The sequence below is a fragment of the Triturus cristatus genome, chromosome 4_2 (genome assembly GCF_964204655.1).
Source record: "Triturus cristatus chromosome 4_2, aTriCri1.1, whole genome shotgun sequence".
In the NCBI taxonomy this organism is placed as follows: Eukaryota; Metazoa; Chordata; class Amphibia; order Caudata; family Salamandridae; genus Triturus; species Triturus cristatus.
The window spans coordinates 836,926,425-836,943,489 of record NC_140586.1 but is presented as its reverse complement, the minus strand read 5'-3'; the positions used below and the strand labels follow the sequence as shown (position 1 = coordinate 836,943,489).

Sequence of the window (17,065 nt, the reverse complement as noted above, 5' to 3'; positions counted from 1 at the left end):
TACCCCCTTGATAACTTTGCTGGGTGGTTTGGTGTGTTGCCCCAGGCTGCTGATTTCCTCTGCCTGTTGGTCTCCAGGAAGGTGTTCCTCTTCTCATCCCTCGGAAATGCAGCGCCCCCATAAACCTAGCTGTTTCGTTATCCTTTTTCAGCTGGTTCAATTTTTCATCTACTGGTGCTCCGAACAGTTGTTCCCCGTTGAAGGGTGTGTTGAGGATGTTGTTTTGGACCTCATTCTTGAAACCTGAAATTCTTAACCAGGCATGCCTCCTTTCTGTGATCCCCAGTATCATCTGCCTGCTAGATGTCTCTGCTGCGTCTAGGGCTGACTTTAAACATGTATTAGCCATGTTCTTCCCCTCTTCTACCAGATGGCTTGCCCTTCTCTGGTATTGTTCTGGTACGTGCTTGAGGAGTTCCCACGTCTTCCCAGTGCTGGTATGCGTGTCTGTTGATGAGTGCATTGGAGTTGGCGATGCACCATTGTATAGCTGCACTCCTTTCCATCTTCCTACCTATCATGTCAATCCTCTTGCTTTCTTTGTCTGGTGGTGGGCCAGAGTTTGTGGGTATATTTGCTCTTTTCCGAGCTGTGGATGTAATGATGGAGTCGGCAGGTACTGACCCTCTGATGTACATGGGGTCCTTCGAAGAAGGTTTATATTTTTTCTCTGCTCGTGAAGTCACTGCTCTACACATGGCAGGCTCTTTGAATGCCTCCTTCCCTTGGTCCAGAACACTTGGGAGCATGGGCAGGAACTGGCTTAAAAGCTTAGTCTGGGAAGGCAACAAGGTCTCCAAGAGGAAACAAGACTGGGGTTTCTCTTCCTCTAACTGCACTCCATACGTGTCAGCAGCCCTTTTGATGATTGTAGCTCCCTATGTCCTCCGGCGGCGAAAGCCTCGACGGATAGGATTCTACGCCCTCTTCTGGTGATTCGGCGTCGAGATCTTCCCACAGCAAGTCGTGAGCCTCCGAAGAAGTCGACTCTTGGTAAGTCATCTTCTTCCCCTTCGCCTGTCCCGTAGTACAGGTCATCTTCCTGTTTCTCTCCAGGTTCAGGTGTGTTCGGCGCTTGGAAGTCCTCGATGGCCCCTTCTGTTTCGGGCGTAGTCTTCGACAGTATGCTGTCAAATTTTAGCTTTTCGTCGAAGTCTTTCTTGTGTTGCAAGATGTTAGCCATTTCTGCCTCGAGCCTCTTTTCTTTTCCATCTCTGCCATGTGATCAGCTTCGAGGGCCTCGGCCTTCCTCTTCGTGGTTGTCGACGTTGAAGTCGAAACCTGTCTCGGGCCTTCGCCTTTCGACGTCGAGGCCTCTTTTTCGTGGCTGCTCTTCGGCGCCTTTCCCTTGTCTTGGGATTTCACCGTCTGGGGGTCCTTCTCAGAGGATCCGACGGTCTGCTTGTCCCTGGATGCAGTAGTTGACGTCGAGTGCTTCGACGGCCCTGCTCCTTTCGAGGACTTTGGCTCGCTTTTTCGAGTATCAGTGGAATGTTGGGTTCGACGACTCTTGCCTCCTTCGACGTTTTCTTTTCGACCTCGACGACCACAACGTCTTCTGGTCCTTCTGCTATGTTGTCTTCCTCTCCGCTGGAGAGTCCCAAATCTCTGAGCGATGGGGGCGTCCCCTGCATGTTGTAGTTTGCTCTTCTCTGTCTCTCCCTACTCTGAGAGTCTTCGGGGTGAACGCTGCACAGGCATTGCAATCCTCGCTTCGATGGTCGAGCGGCAAGCAGAGATTGCAAACCGGGTGTTGGTCCTTTTGCGCGTACTTGTGGTGGCAGTTTGCGCAGAATTTGAACTGAGTCTTGTCCATCACCGCGCCCAGGGAGCCCCCTGTATGCGCATTCTCCTTCAAAAACGTCGAATTCTTCGATGTTCTCTGAACTGTTGTCGACCTTCTCCTTTACTTGATCTCCGGTGTCTTCCCCGGTGATGTATTCCAATATTCTTCTCTCTTTCGTCGATTCTTCTCTCTAAAGTTCTTGGAGCCCCTTCCTGTTGATCCAGACCCAACGGCGGAAAAAATAATCTGAAGATGGTGACCAAAGGTGGGAGCTTCCGGAGGAAGCACATTGACGTCACGAAGGACACCAAATGGTGGTATGTCGACGCCCACCAGGGACACGAAAAAAAAAATACTAAATACTACAATTCCGGACCCAACCACTAGATGGCGGAATAATGCACAGCATAGTGAATCCAGAAAGATTCACACTGCAAAACTGTGCTGCAGCTTTGCTGTTGCATAATATAACAAGCATTTGCAATGCAACAGGTCTCACATTTACACAAGTTTGAGCTATTGGCATTGTAAATGACATGCCTTTTATTTATGTTTTGGTGTTTGAAGCATAAATAAAACACTCATTTACAATGCCAATAGCACAAACTCACGTAAATGTGAGACCTATTGCATTGCAAATGCTTGTTGATTAAAGGGAATGATTCAAGTATGTGAATCCATGACAGACTAAATGCAGAAGAATGTGCGATACGCAGAAAACATCTTATTTGTGCCAGAAGGAATTTAACTCAAGAAATAGTCAACTTAAGAACAAGAGTACTGCTACAAATATATGTAAAGCTTCTTCTATAGTCTTTGATGACCAACAGATACTTTAAACCTTCAACATCACACTACCCAAAATGGAAAACTGTATCCTTGCGATAGATTAGTATTTTCGGCACATGTACTTAGATGTAAAACACACTATATAACTATAGACCAAAATATACACATTACAGCAACTAGAACTGAAGGGCAAAATTTGAAACGGGCATACCTACAAAGTTCATGTGTTTAGAGTGTTGCAGGATACAAAAAGCATTGGCATAGCCAATAGGCCTCGCCTTTAGGACCTTGTAAGTTTAAAGGCATGCAGCACATTATCCTGGGTGCTACAACATCTATTGTTACTTCACATGGGCTCAGTGTAAGTCTAGAGTGACTACAACATGTGGTGCCTAGCTGGACAGGGACCTGCGTGGCTCACAATCTGCTGCCAGCAGTGAAGTGACGGAAGAGGTGTTCGGGAGTATACCTCACAGCGGCATCTGCCTTTTAGCAGCCCTAGGAAAGGTGGCAGAAGGTTGGCATCTTTATCTACACACCTAATATGCAATAAATAAATTCATTCATTACATGCATGTGGCGGCTAGAGTGCACACGTCAAAACAATCCGTAAAATGCAATTGTAAAGCAAACAGACGAGATGCAAGGAATAAAAACAACACAATCAACACTGGACAAGAATACAGCGCCCATCTTGAAAAGGGATTTGTTCTCCTTAGAACAGGACATGGGGTTTAACTAAGAGAAAACACAGGCGTCAAATTTGAAATATGCAAAAAGCGGGCCGTGCAACAAGAAAAACATGGGCCACGGTCATACCGATTCAAATAAAATCTAGAAAGTAAAAATATTATATTCAGCACCAGGAACGCCCACCATACCTCAATTTCCGCATGGATAAAAATAATGCTGTGTCAGTCTGCTGCTTTCCAAGAATAGTTGCTGAGACGTGTTTCTCCAAGCCGAGGATCAGTTTCTGCGCCCTTGTGAAAGGACCTGACAGGGGCCGGGAAACAGCCTTTACCACGAAGCATTTTCTACGCGATACGTTTACAACGGTACACTTACCTCATTAACGTCTAAACAACGCGTATTGCTTCAACGACGTCTTTAGCACGCAAGCAACGTCATCATGGAAAAACGTCTTCCTGGTCGGAAAAAAAAGCGTCAGTCCTTCGTTCGTATCGGCGAAGGCCTAAGAAAAAGGGGAAAAAAAAGAAGCAAGGGGGCTTGGGGGGGTCTCCCCCCCAAAAACGAAAAAGCGGGGTAAAGGCAAGATCGAGGTAAGGGCAATGCGAAGAAAAAACCATTTCGTTGTAACGCATGCGTGGTAAAGGCATGCCTTGCAACGGAATGCGTAGTAACGACATATATTCACAGGGGCCATGGTGAGCGGCATATTCCCCGCTTCGACCCAGGGGACCAGCATATGGATATTTATCTGGAATGACTCTAGTAAAGCAGCTGGCAAACTCGCCAAAATACATTAACCCTTTATTTTGATGCACAATTATCCATCCAAAATAGCGTTTAAGTGTTAACTGCCAAACGAGGGAGCGCTTAGAAGCAGGGTCAACGCCAGGTTTTAATGTTACATAAAACCTGAACGTGTGCATCTTTAATGGTACACCATAGTGCTCCTGTAAATCAGTTTCGCCCCAGGCGCTATAATAAACCGCCTGTTTGGCGGACGTCTAGACTCTAGGCCATTACGGCAGTTGTGCAGAGCTCTACATCACAAATGGCACACACCTAGCTGTTATATGGGCACAGTATGGCCCAGGCCCGGTTCTAGAGGGCGGGCCGGGCCCACCCAAACATGATCTAGGCCCACCCAAACAAATGAGCCTTGGCCCTCGTGAATCTGCCACAATGTATAACAATAAAAACTGTTGAGATAGCTGGTGATTTACGATCCTGCTGCAGGAACCGTTTATCTGTTGGTAGTTGTAAATGCAAATAAACTGAATTTTATGGGAATAGCTCAGTGGGTTACTACCTCTGTCACAGATATCCTTGTATTACTTGCACTCCAGAAGTTACTAACCTAACATAGGACAGTGACCTATGAACTGTCATCAAAGAGCTGCATACAAACTTCACTTTTTCGTGTTGTGTATACTTGGAACTTCTCCATTCTCTCATTGTTCTAATGTTACTAACAAGAGTTTGTCAGTTATACATTTTTATCAGTAAAGCCAACCCCCAACCACTGGAGTACTCTTTAAATCCTGAGCTTGTGCTTCTCCAGACCAAACCCAAGTAAAATATATTGCCCACCAGTATGGAAGACGTGATTTCTACACCTTGTAATCCTCATTGGCTTATGTGACATTCCCCGTAGACTTATTTATTGTCTCTGTATAATGTGTGCTGTTATGTAAAGTACTGGGACACCCTACACTCATATGAGTAGCGCTATACAACGAATGGAATGGATATGAGAGAGGGGCAACGGAGAGATGAGGGGCACTAGTGGAGAGTTCTAGTGAGGGAAGCCGAGGAGGTGGTCATGGGATGGGGGGGGGGGAACTACAGAGAGATGAGGGGCACTAGTGGAGGGTGGTAGTGAGGGAATCCGATAAGGTCATGAGGTGGGGGGAAACTACGGAGAGATGAGGGGCACTTGTGTAGGGTGGCAGTGAGGGAATCTGAGGAGGTGGTCATGGGGCGGGGGGGCTACAGAGATGAGGGGCACTAGTGGATGGTGGCAGCGAGGGAAGCCGAGGAGGAGGTTATGGGGTGGGGGGGGAACTACAGAGATGTGGGGCACTAGTGGAGGGTGATAGTGAGGGAATCTGAGGAGGTGGTCATGGGGTGGGGGTGCTATGGAGAAATGAGGAGCACTAGTGGAGGGTGCCATTGAGGGAATCCGAGGAGGAGGTCATGGGTTGGGGGAACTATGGAGCAATGAGGGGCGCTGGTGGAGGGTGGCAGTGAGGGAATCTGAGGAGGAGGTCATGGGGTAGCTTTGGAGAGATTAGGTAATGGTGGAGGGTGGTAGTTAAGGAGTCTGAGGAGGAGGCCATGAGGGAGAGTGGCTACGGAGAGATGAAGGGCACTGTTGGAGGGTGGAAGTTAAGTTATCTACAGAGAAAGAGGTCAAAAAGACTTTTGCACCAGCACTAAAGCTGGCCCTGTCATGGACTTTCTGTTTTCGTTTAATTAACAGTGAGGTGATTAGGACAACTGTGGAGCATACTTTAACAAGCATTGTAATTACATTTACTGCTATATTCAATGTTTCAAGTTTGAAGGTGATTTTACTATTGTTTTTTACTGGGAATAATGTAAGTGGAACTGAATGGTGGCTGGTATGGGGCTGGGTCCCAAGGTCAGCTGTGAGATAAGGTTTAATAGGTAGAGGGGTTGTAGAAAAGTGGATATTCAAGCGCTGCAGAGTCAGTGGTCAGGTGGAGGTAGTAATGAAGGTTTCTCCCTGAAGACTCGCACAGAGGGAGCCCGAGTAGTGTCACTTGCTTGATACTCCCACCTTAGAAACCTCCTCTTCCCATCAAAGAGACATTACATGGAAGAAAAACACTTTGAGAGTGATAACATTTAGAAAGAGACTTGGAAAAGAGTGCGTTTTACTGTGCCTTGTAAGACTAAGGAGAGATAAAAGGAGGGCCCAGAAGCAGGCCTGGCTAGATAGATAAGCGATAAATCGGGCCAGCAGTGGCCCACCCGAATGTACCCTTGGCCCACCCAAATAAAAATTCCTGGAGCCGGGCCTGGTATGGCCCCTTCCCTCGCTAGACAATACAGATACCTGGGCCAGGTACCTCCTGCCAGCCGAATATTTCCAGGGCGGCCACTGACTTAATTCTACACGTTCACAAAGCTTCCTGCTAGCATTTCATGTAAGCATGTACATACATGTAAGCACACATGCAGCTCACACCACGGCCTGTGTCTGGACTGACAACTCCTCGCTTCCGCTGTTCCAGCGAATAAACCGCGTGCCCTATTCCAATAATCAAATGCAAGGAGTGAGACGGGGTTCAAGCAAACACTCTAGCTGTGCCGAAATCGCCGAAAAACACAGAAAAGTATCAACATAAGTATAAATACACATTATTTTGCATGAATCCGATGTAGGTTTTAAATTATAAAACCATAATAAACACATCCATAAATACAAAATACACAAAGGTATAGACACATGCAGAAATACAAGTATATGTCTCCTAACAAAAATGTTCACACAGTAAACGTATACAGTCAGCGTTTTCCACTATGTGACATTTCTCAGGGCTCTAATGATTCGTATAATGATGAGATGTATGTGCAATGCCCCGTTGTGCACAATACTCAGATGTTAAAAGTGTGCACAGTGGCCACCACCATTGAGTGGACTTGTGCTGTGTGTGCAGCACCGTGCTGCGAAGTGCACCTTGGGAAGTATAAGGGTGTTCAATGTGCCGGGCTCTCCTCCCGTGCACATTCCATGTGAAACACAGTCTGGCAATAACACAGAATAAAAATATAAAACATCTAACATGCATATTTCATACATTGTTTACGTATTTTAAAATCCTACAACCAACTAAGCTCACTTTCCACTTGCGATAAGGGCTGGTTACTTTGCTGGTCTATTTGAGGGTACGTGCTTCACAAGTGGACAGTGAAAATCTAAGTTTTTAGACACAGATATTTGTACACAATAGATATTTCAGCAGTCAGTATTTTGGAGCCTCTATTTCACACTGTAGCGCTCTACTTGTTCCATGTGTACACTTACCGAGAGCGCGCTATAAGTAGTTCACGGGCAGTCGCTCCACATGCACGTTAGTGAACGTCCCACTTGTGCAGTGCATTAGTAATTCAAGTGTAGCCTACTGCTGGGCACTCTAAAATCCTGACGCCACTACAGACCTATGTGTGGTCTTCTAGTGCAAAAATGTAAAGTACGCTGTGGTAACGCAGGTAAACTGCAGGACACCACCTGGTTGGGGTTTAGGCGGGAAAGGTTTTTTGGCACACACCTGGAGCAGCAAGAGAGACGAGGCAAGGGGAGAAAAGAGGCATGAAAGGGGGAAATGGAGGTGTGAGGACTGAGGGAGGGGCACGGGAGGGAGGGGGCCTGATGAAAAGAATTGAAGGGAGAACAGAGCAGATCATACCTGGAGCAGCAAGAGAGACGAGGCAAGGGGAGAAAAGAGGCATGAAAGTCTTGTTTAACCCATTGTGGCAGCAGGTCACACTCTGATCCGGAGACTCGGCGGCTCTACCGCATCCATGTTGGTAATTATAGCATTATAGTGATTTTGGTCCGTGCCGCCTGCCCGGTGGTGCAGGGGGCACCACCATTCTTGCACAAGCACGTGCTCTCGTGAATCACCGGGGCGTGTGCCCGTGCCTGTCTGAACACGCATGATGAAAAGCACCAACCCCGCAGGAGCAGAAGTCTCTGGCTGGTTTGGTCATCAAGCACGGTGCCACCACTTGTCCGCTTTACACGATGCAGTAGGGTGGATCAAATGGTGGCTGGAGACCCCCTGCAGAGCCGGACGCAGCTAGGCAGCCCATGTCCACTACTAGTGTGAAAACACCCCAGGGCGCCGGCCTTACAAGTGTGGCACCCAACATCCTACAGCCACAGGTTCGGGTGCCTGGGCAGGGCACACGTCCGGACGCAGTGGGATGGTGGAGGGGGGAGGGCAGGCCAGGACATCAGTCCTGAGTGAAAGAGGGGGCGAGGGGGGTTGTGGCGGGGTGCCAGAAGATGTGACTGCTGAAAGGGCAAGAAGGCCATGTTCTGCAGGGAGAGGGCACCTGGAGAGTGCGGTGCCAGGAGGCGCCGGTTGTGGTGGACCGAGTCCATTAACAAGAAAGGTAACGAGAGTTGAGTCCGCAGTCCCAAAGTCTGAGGCCTCGACTCGGGACTGCTGAGAAGGAGAGCGAGTAAACTATTAACGGTGCTGCTAACACGACACTGCTCTTGATTAGCAAATGCAGTTTTCCCTAGTATGATTTAATAACATTATTTATTCCAAGTGGGTTTATATTTGCATTTTGTATCCCCCTTAAGCCTTGCCGAAAGTCTCCACTCTGGAGCCCAGGTCTGGAAGTCTTTTAGTTAAAACTATATATGACATTGTGCCTTGCGTGCTGTTTGCACACAGGTAACGTGTTTTTAGTGTGGCATCAAAGAGGCAGGCACCCTCCGACTCATACTTGCGGAGTCTTAAAAGGCACTGCATAACAGGAGCCTTTCAGGGGTCTTAACCGTGTTTGGGCTCAAGGAAAGTGGCCCCCTTGTTGTCAGACTGAAGTGCTCCAGTATGGTCAGCATTCTTAAAACAAGCTAAAAGCACCCCCTCCTACGTCACCCGAAACAAAGATGGCGTCGGCCTGTAAAAGTGGACAAGGCGGTAACTGAAAAGCCCAATTTTCAATCACGCGCCAGCGTTTAACAAACGACGCGTGCCAATTGAAAACAAGGGCAGGGCTTAAAGTCCATTCAGAAACTGTATTGATTCCAAAAGGCCCTCGCAAGGCGAGAGCAGCGCATGTGCGCTGCTAAATCCAGGCGAGACCTAAAAATTTCACAGGATTATTAATTTAATCTTATAATTAATTACATTCTTTAAGGCGCACAGCTACCTAGAGGTTTCCCGGCACCATTGGACTAACGCTACAAGAAAGGGAAATCATTATTGATTAAATAACCATGTTTTGAGACCTTTGCGAATATTTGTGTAGATACAGGATAGTGAAACACAAGACACGGCTGCCTTCCACATTTTTTTATTCATAAAAAAGCACTGAAATTTTCAACACAATTTATATAAAATGGTTGTAGCAATACATAAATAGTATCAACTTTTTCCATCATTATTACAATAATAAACATTAACTCAAGAAGCTGCACAAAAAAAAGAAAAAAGTACTGAAGAACGATACTTCAGTGGCAATACTGAAGAGTACAATTGTCCTTTTGTGATGCAGAGAAAGGCAACACATACCGGGGAAAATAATGTAATCGGACAGTAAATGACTAGTCAATGTTCCCTAGCTATTGAGTAACCTCCCCAATAATTTCCCCTCCCCCTTTAAAAATAAAATTAAGACTGGGAGACTAGGGATAAGAGGGAAATACTTGCCTTTGCATCCCAAACCTCTTAACTTTGTTCTCTTCTGCAACACAACCAGACCAACGGGCCACCTATGTTTTTGTCAGCCTCCTGAAAGTGTAAAGCTACTTTGAAGGTACAGCAATGTAGAGAGAAACAAGCTGAAAGTCATGAAGCCCAGTGCTGCCGTAGCAAGTCATGCCTACCCACCAGTGCACATGGGACCATTAAGTCGACAACCGTGAAGCAGTATAGACTTGTTCATGCAAGGGGAGGCGGCCAGCATGCGCCCAGGACTCCACCGCAGACATGCCACCGTGCACCAGCAGCAATTGGATGCCTGGCCTAGAGAAGGATACCCTTTGCAGAATCTGGAAGTGATCACAAAAGGAAGCATTTGTAAATGAATTGTTTAATAACAGTCCACAATCTATACCTCAATCATGAGAAGGCATAGCTAGCCTTAGTGAGAGAGCGACTACCTTAAAAAATGAATAGACCTTTACAGTAGAGGTCATCTGACTAACTGAGCAAAAAAATGACTTGAATTACCACCTCACTACAGTTCAGGATGCTGTATGCTTCAGCAGTTGGAATACACTTCACAGCATGCAACATCTTCACCCTTTGGCGAGGCTACACTTCATAAACCAGTTCTATAGTAGTCTAAATGGAGAGACCTTTATGTAGAGGCAAGTCCGGACACACAACTCTTCACCCAGCAAGTGTATTGTAACAAAAGACACCTTAAAGGGGAGAAAGTGCTTGGCTTTCTAGGGAAGCAATTATAGCGTGTTCATTCTGGCTGCCTTTCTTCACAGTATAACAAGCCAAATAAAGTGTTTTCAGACCTGATCGCCAGCCCAACGATTCACATGCAGGCTGGAATATAACCTATTGCTAATATTAAAGTAGTAAAGGGTGGAAATGTTTGGCCAGTCTGTCTTTTTTGGTATGTGTTGTACACCGGAATGGGGTCTATTTCATAGTGTTTCGCACTGGCAGCCAGGAGTGTCCTGAGGCAGCGCCTCACAACAAGACTTCTCTACCCGGTCCGTACACAGTATTTCAGCTGAGTACCCAGTTGATAAAAAGGTCAGCATCAAGAGTGAGAGATCCACGATGCCATTTGAGAACCTCATGAATCGGGCTATAATTATTTTACAGGACCACTCTAGGAGTACAGTCATCTATTATAAGTGTATATAATAGCAAGTCCAGGTTCTTACAGACTTCTGGAAGTAAGGTTTAACTTGAATTTTGGAAAAAGGAGAAAATAATTACTTTGAAGCTAGTTCTCCACCGCATGACCTGATCCACAAGATACCAATTTTCACTCGGAGGAGCAAGACTGCAGATTCTAATGTAATTACTGCATACTGCAACACATCCCAATTTAAACACTAAAGACTTCAGCATGCCAATGCAAAGCATAAACAACTAAGCAGGGAAGAGCAGCATTCTTTACAGTCGCTTGTTGTCCTGATTTCCATTGATCCCTAGCGTCGGGAACAAAAAAAATCACCATCTACCAGAGGTAAAATGAAGAGGGTAACCAAATTTTGCTGGACTGCCTGATTAACCAGTTTGAATCATTGCAAAGGATGTAAATAATTTGAAGGGGAACAAATCCAATAATTGCTGGTGTCTATCATGTAGTACAAGTCAGTATCTTGCGGAGACAGGATGTCCATTTGAAACTCCTGGAAGACCTGAGCAGTTTGGAAATGCTGCAAAGACCTGATCAGTTCAAAGGAAATCATTTTAACAATCTCATTTTTCTAAATACAAAATCACTGCATTGGCAGGACTGTTCACCTCTTACAAAACTGTCACAATGCTCTCCGCAAAGGGAGTTCTAACAATCTACCAAGCCAATGAGGAAAAGCGCACAAGGTAAAAGCTTAGGAAAGGCAATCTATCAGACTATCGCGATTTAAGAAAACAAGTATCTACTTTTTAATAAAGTTCTAATTTCATGTTTGTTGAAGGTACCGACAAAAATTTGCATAGCTAAAGCAGAAATGCTACAGTAAAATCTGAAGCACAAATATGAAACCTTACCAGCAAAAACTTAAAATGTTCAGCAGGAACGGAGATTTCGTGAAGCATTTTTATTGGAATCTAAACTGCCCAAATTTAACCGACGAAAATATTCACCAAATTGGACATGAGAAATGTGATGGAAAGGGTCAGAGCATGGGTCTTTCCTTTGATACTCGACCAAGTTAAAAAAGCACTGAAGTTTTACAGTTTAAGAAGAGATACCTAGCAGGAAAGAGACTAGAATAGCAGTTCATAACTTAAGATTTGTTTTCTATGTCCCATTCCACTCATTGCCTGAGTGGGACCATAAATTGCCCTGGAATTATCACAGCACGCCTGTTGCTGTTCCCTATATCCTGAAACCACTTTGGCTTGTAAACTGTTTACAATTAGCAGCAGCTCTTGCAGAAAGCCTGATGCACTAAAAAGGTTTGAGTGCAGGAATGAAGCGATTAATGCTTCACTGACCCAATGAAAGGGCAAATTGAAACAGAACCTCCATAGACTGGGCCTGGTAGACGGATATTACATCCATCAGGACGGCAGAGGATGCAGGGGCACCCATTGAGGTCACAATGACAGTATTGAGTCCAGCATCACCTGGCAATTATGATGCACCCTATTATGGGCATCACAGTGGCAGTCAAGTCTATAGACACAAATACACACAGCCATGAATTTATTGCTTAAATTGACACTCCCACCTCCACAGACAGACCAAAAGTTGTGATAGCATGATGATACAAGGGGATGAAACATTTTTGTGGGAAACCTCACTAGACACAGTCTGTCTCCACTTTGAAATAAAGAAAGTAAACCATACTGAGCACCAGGGAGCGTTCAAGCGTGATGACGGGTATGCGTTCGATGCCTTGAACATATTACTCCGCTTCGTGGCTCTTAGGGTCTCCATTTTAGGAGCAGTGTGGTCTTTGAGGTGCAAGATGACAGCTGTCATTGGAAAGGCAGAACAGAAGTCAGCTTGACTAAGGCTATTACACAAAGCAACCCTCAAAGGAGAGGAATCCGCTTACCTGAACTAAAATCAGCATTTATGCCTGTCTCGGGGAGAGTATTGGTGATCTTTCCTGATTAAAACAAACAGTTCTAGGAATGCAACATCATGTTGAGAAGAACGAAGAGGGCTGAATGTGCGGACGCATAATAAACGGTCAGATCCCCACTTCCGCAAGAGAGCAGGAGCCACATAATTTGTGCCTCCATTTGTAACTTGACAAAAGATTATTGGGTTTGCAGGATGTGGCACACTTGGCCAGCAGTAACCTTTGTTTTTCAGCTAAAGACCATTAGCAATTCACCTCAAAGCAGACAGAGCGCCTCTCAGGGTTCAATGGCAAAAGTGTCTTGCCTGTCCAAAGGTTGCATACAAAGTACTCAGATTAATAAAAGCTCTGCCTGCACAGGTAGAGGATGTAAAATGATGCTTGGTACACAATTTCTTTACTCAGTGTTAAGAAATCTCTTGCGGCATCAAAATGCACATGGCCATACTGCTTTGCAGAACGTTTGCAGGCTCCCAATAAGAAGGGGAAGATCGGAACTGCACCATGTGTTTAAAGACCTTCAAACTGTTGAAGGAACCGAAAGCACATAACTACCATGAACCATATTGGTGGGTTGCAAGCCAATGCCAGGACATGGTCTTCGACACTGCATTCTCTAGGAAGTAAACTCAAACCAAAGACAAAATGGAAAATGATAGGAAAGTGAGAAGCTGTACAGCTGACATTCTGTATGAAGAATAGGAACTGGCTACATACACCTAAATACCAAACATTTGCCAAGTCATTACATTTCTTCGAGGTAAAAAGGGAATTAATTCCTGATCATTTTACAGCACTTTGTTTGCAAAATGAGCAAGTGTTAAAATAAATTTGTAACTTGATTATGACAGCCGCTCCAGGATGACGATGGTAATGTTGTAGATACTGCATAGAGGGAAAAGGGACAGTAAAATGCGGACCAAGAGGCATCTACCCTTTCACAGCTATTCCATTATCTTTTTTTTTTTAACAAAAAGCTTAAACAGCCCTCTTATTGGGGAGTGTGGTTAAAATCTGCAACAGACCTCCGACATGTTACATGAATACCCATTGTCTCGGCTGCAAAAACACTTAACTCCCAGAAACGGACACGGTCTTATATACAATCTGGGTGCACAGCCAGCCCGCAGCACCAAGCTTTATCTGGATCTGCGTGGTCCTGCCGAATACAGCCCCATTTGGTGTGGATCTGCATAGACTCAAGCTCTACTTCCCATTAGTTTGGAGCATTCAACCCCCACTGTTCACTCGTCTGTGCTCAACAGCACAAACCATTAAGGGGAAACCTGAGAAAAGTGAGTGAGTCTCTCATCCCTTAAGATACCATGATAATGTACATATCCTCAGCCCACGCGGATTCAAGTATCCCCCACAAATGAAAGACAGGCGAATTATAAATAATTATAACTTTACAATTTCATAAGTGACACATATACTATTATATTTACACAATGATAAATGCTTTTCTGTTACTTTTCTTTTGAAGTAAGCAATTCCCTGAGTCAGTTTGTGATTTTTTTTATCAACATTTTGCCTTAAAATACGTTCACAACATGGGGAAGAGAAGTTCTGTTGCCTTCCAGGGAAGAGTCAGAACACTGACAGGTGGTGTGTTCTACTGGCGCGTGAGGTTTAGTGTTGCCATTGATATCTTCGTATGTTCAGGTGTTCTCATTGCCCAGGCGCCTCCCATGATTCTGCACACTTGCAGTTAAGTGGTTTAATCTTTCAGAACGGCAGAAGGGCCTCACTGTTTTCTCTCCCTGTTGAGATGTTCACCATACTCCTTGTGAAGACTGTCCGTCTCACATATATATATACACACACACACAACTCTCTTTATGCACCATGCTTTCTTTGCGTAATCAGCCTTGAGAGATCAGAATACCTTCAGGAGGTGAAATGGTTGAAATCAAAACCACTATTATGCATCTTACTTTATCAGACTGCATCTGGATATTCTTTAAGTGCCTGGAGGCGGAGAGTTTCTTTTAGAAGGGAAGGAGGTTGGAGGAAGGGCTGACGTCACCCGAACCTCTCGCGCACCAGCATCATAAGTTTTTTCTTTCCCTTGTATATCTGTTTTAGATTGTCTATGAATTGAGCGAACTGTATGTGTCCATCCTGGGCAAGGAGAAACGTCTCCCTGGCTTTACTGAGGAACTCTATGAACTCCCCATAATGGCGAGGGCTGATGTGGGTCAGGCGTGAGTGGGTGGTGTTGATGTAAGCACTAATCGTGGCATCCAGAAGTTGGCGCAATGGGGCCTTGTCTGTAGACATGAGCTTTCCAGAGTTCCTGCGCCCTGGGATACCAGCCAGTCCTGGAGCAGTCATGGTACAACGCCGGAGAATGTCTGACAGCACCGTAGCACAATGCACACTTTTCACCACTAGTGGTATGATGGCAGCCAGCTCGTTCTTGCCCAATGAGTGGCTTAGGGCGCATGCCCACAACACATCGTTTATGGCGGGGTGGGTGTCTTGGTTGTATGCCAAGTTTAGATGTGTCATGGCCAGAGATGCAAGTTTAAAAGCCCTCAGAGGGTAGCCCCGGTGCTCCATGTAACGGGCTATGGTGAAGAGCTGAGAGTAGGTCATCCCTGTGGAAGCAGCGTCAATGACAATCTGATATGCTGTCTCAAAAGCGATGTGGTCCTTTTCACAGAGAGTAAGGGCAGAGAGGGCGCAGTTCTGGGGGTCTTTCATGGCACACTGGAGCGCTAAGGTCCTGGCACAACTGGCAAGCTCCTCTCGTTGGGGGTAGTCCAGACTGAGACGAAGGATGGTATTGTGGGACATCACTGTTGCTGCCACAATGCTGGTGGCCTCTGTGGGAGTGAATAACTGATACCAGCTCTGCAGGATGCTGATGAGGGCTCGAACACCTGAAATGAAGAAGAAAAGCTTACATTATTGTCAACAGCAACAAACTACATGTTGTGCTCCCCACGCCCCGCACTGACATGCCCAAGCAAAACAGTGCAAAGTTAACACATTAAGGGGAACATCCTCCAATGGAGGTTCCTGCTTGCTAAATGGCAGAGTAACTTTAGAATAATGGTTTTGCAACTTCAAGTGGTTTCGTATACATAAGCTGTGCATTATTCCACCATCTAGTAGCTGGGTCTGGAAACTGACCCTATTAAAAAAAAAAAATACATTTTATATAGTGCACCGCTACCCACTGGGCATTCCTGGAGCTTACGCGATAGGTTGAGTCTCATCCAAGCTAGCTTAAAAGAGCCAGGTCTTCAGTTGTTAGCAAAAGGTTGTAAACAAGAAACAGCCTCTCAGTGAATCTGGGAGGGAATTCCACAACTTGGGACCTTGGTGTGCGAAAGATTGGCCTCCAATGAGAGTGCGTTTCACTCTATGAATCTCGCAGAGTGAAAAACCGATGGAGCACAAGTGACGTGCCGGATGAGAAGGTCTAGCAAATTCGTGAAGAAATCTCGGATGGCCCCTGATCTTGATCTGTGCATGTAGCACAAGGTTTTTAAATTAATTTGCTTTTCCACCTTAAGCCAATGGAGTTCAGACAGAAGGTGAAAGGTTGAGTCTATATAGCACTCTGGCTACAGAATTCTGGACCTCTTGTAACAGTCTGATGGATGTCCAAATGACGCGTTTCGGCCGCCAGACATGCGGCCTTGATCACATAGCGCTGTAATGGTGAGTGAGTGCAATATATACAAGTGGTGGTGGCAGTATTTTCACTATGTTCATTGTAATGACTACACTGTTTTGCAACGTGTGGTGACTATGGGTAAACGCAGTAAGTCAACTGTATTGCATCACAAACTTTTACTACAGTGAGTAAGGCCAGTGTATTTTTGCTATGTTCATCATAATGACTGCACTGTTTTGCAACGTGTGGTGACTATGGGTAAGTGCAGGTGTGTGTGTGTGGTGTGGTGGTGTTTTTTTTCCCACAAAAATCCCTCAAGCTCTGAGGGGGCACACGGCGCTCGTCCCACCTCCGGTGTATATGCCTTGCTGTCGCTCGCATTGCTGGCCTTCATAGCATTATTTCCATTGTCCGACACGTTTCAAGGCTGGTACGCCCCTTCATCATGGACTTGGAACAGGGGGAAATGACAACTCACCACTCGCTCCATTCTACCATTTATTGAATGAAACACCGACCTTAGTGGGCGTGGCACAATGTTGACACCCAGCGGCATGCTGGTACATGCAGTCCCAAGAGAGGTGAGGACATTATAACCTTGAGTAGGCTCAGTCCCCTTGTATATATTTCCAAAAGAAGGGTTACTCCACACAGAAGAAAACCGGAGGGG

General features: G+C 45.7%; 1 protein-coding gene across 1 annotated transcript in view; it reads right to left on the bottom strand.

The window, feature by feature from the left end:
* Positions 1–9,312: 9,312 nt before the first annotated feature.
* ZSWIM5 (zinc finger SWIM-type containing 5) overlaps positions 9,313–17,065 on the bottom strand; it is a 390,515-nt gene continuing 382,762 nt past the window's right edge. The window contains exon 14 of the mRNA XM_085602808.1: positions 9,313–15,652. Coding sequence (XP_085458934.1) covers positions 14,790–15,652 — 863 coding nt within the window. The 3' untranslated portion in view covers positions 9,313–14,789. The remainder of the gene's footprint in view (positions 15,653–17,065) is intronic.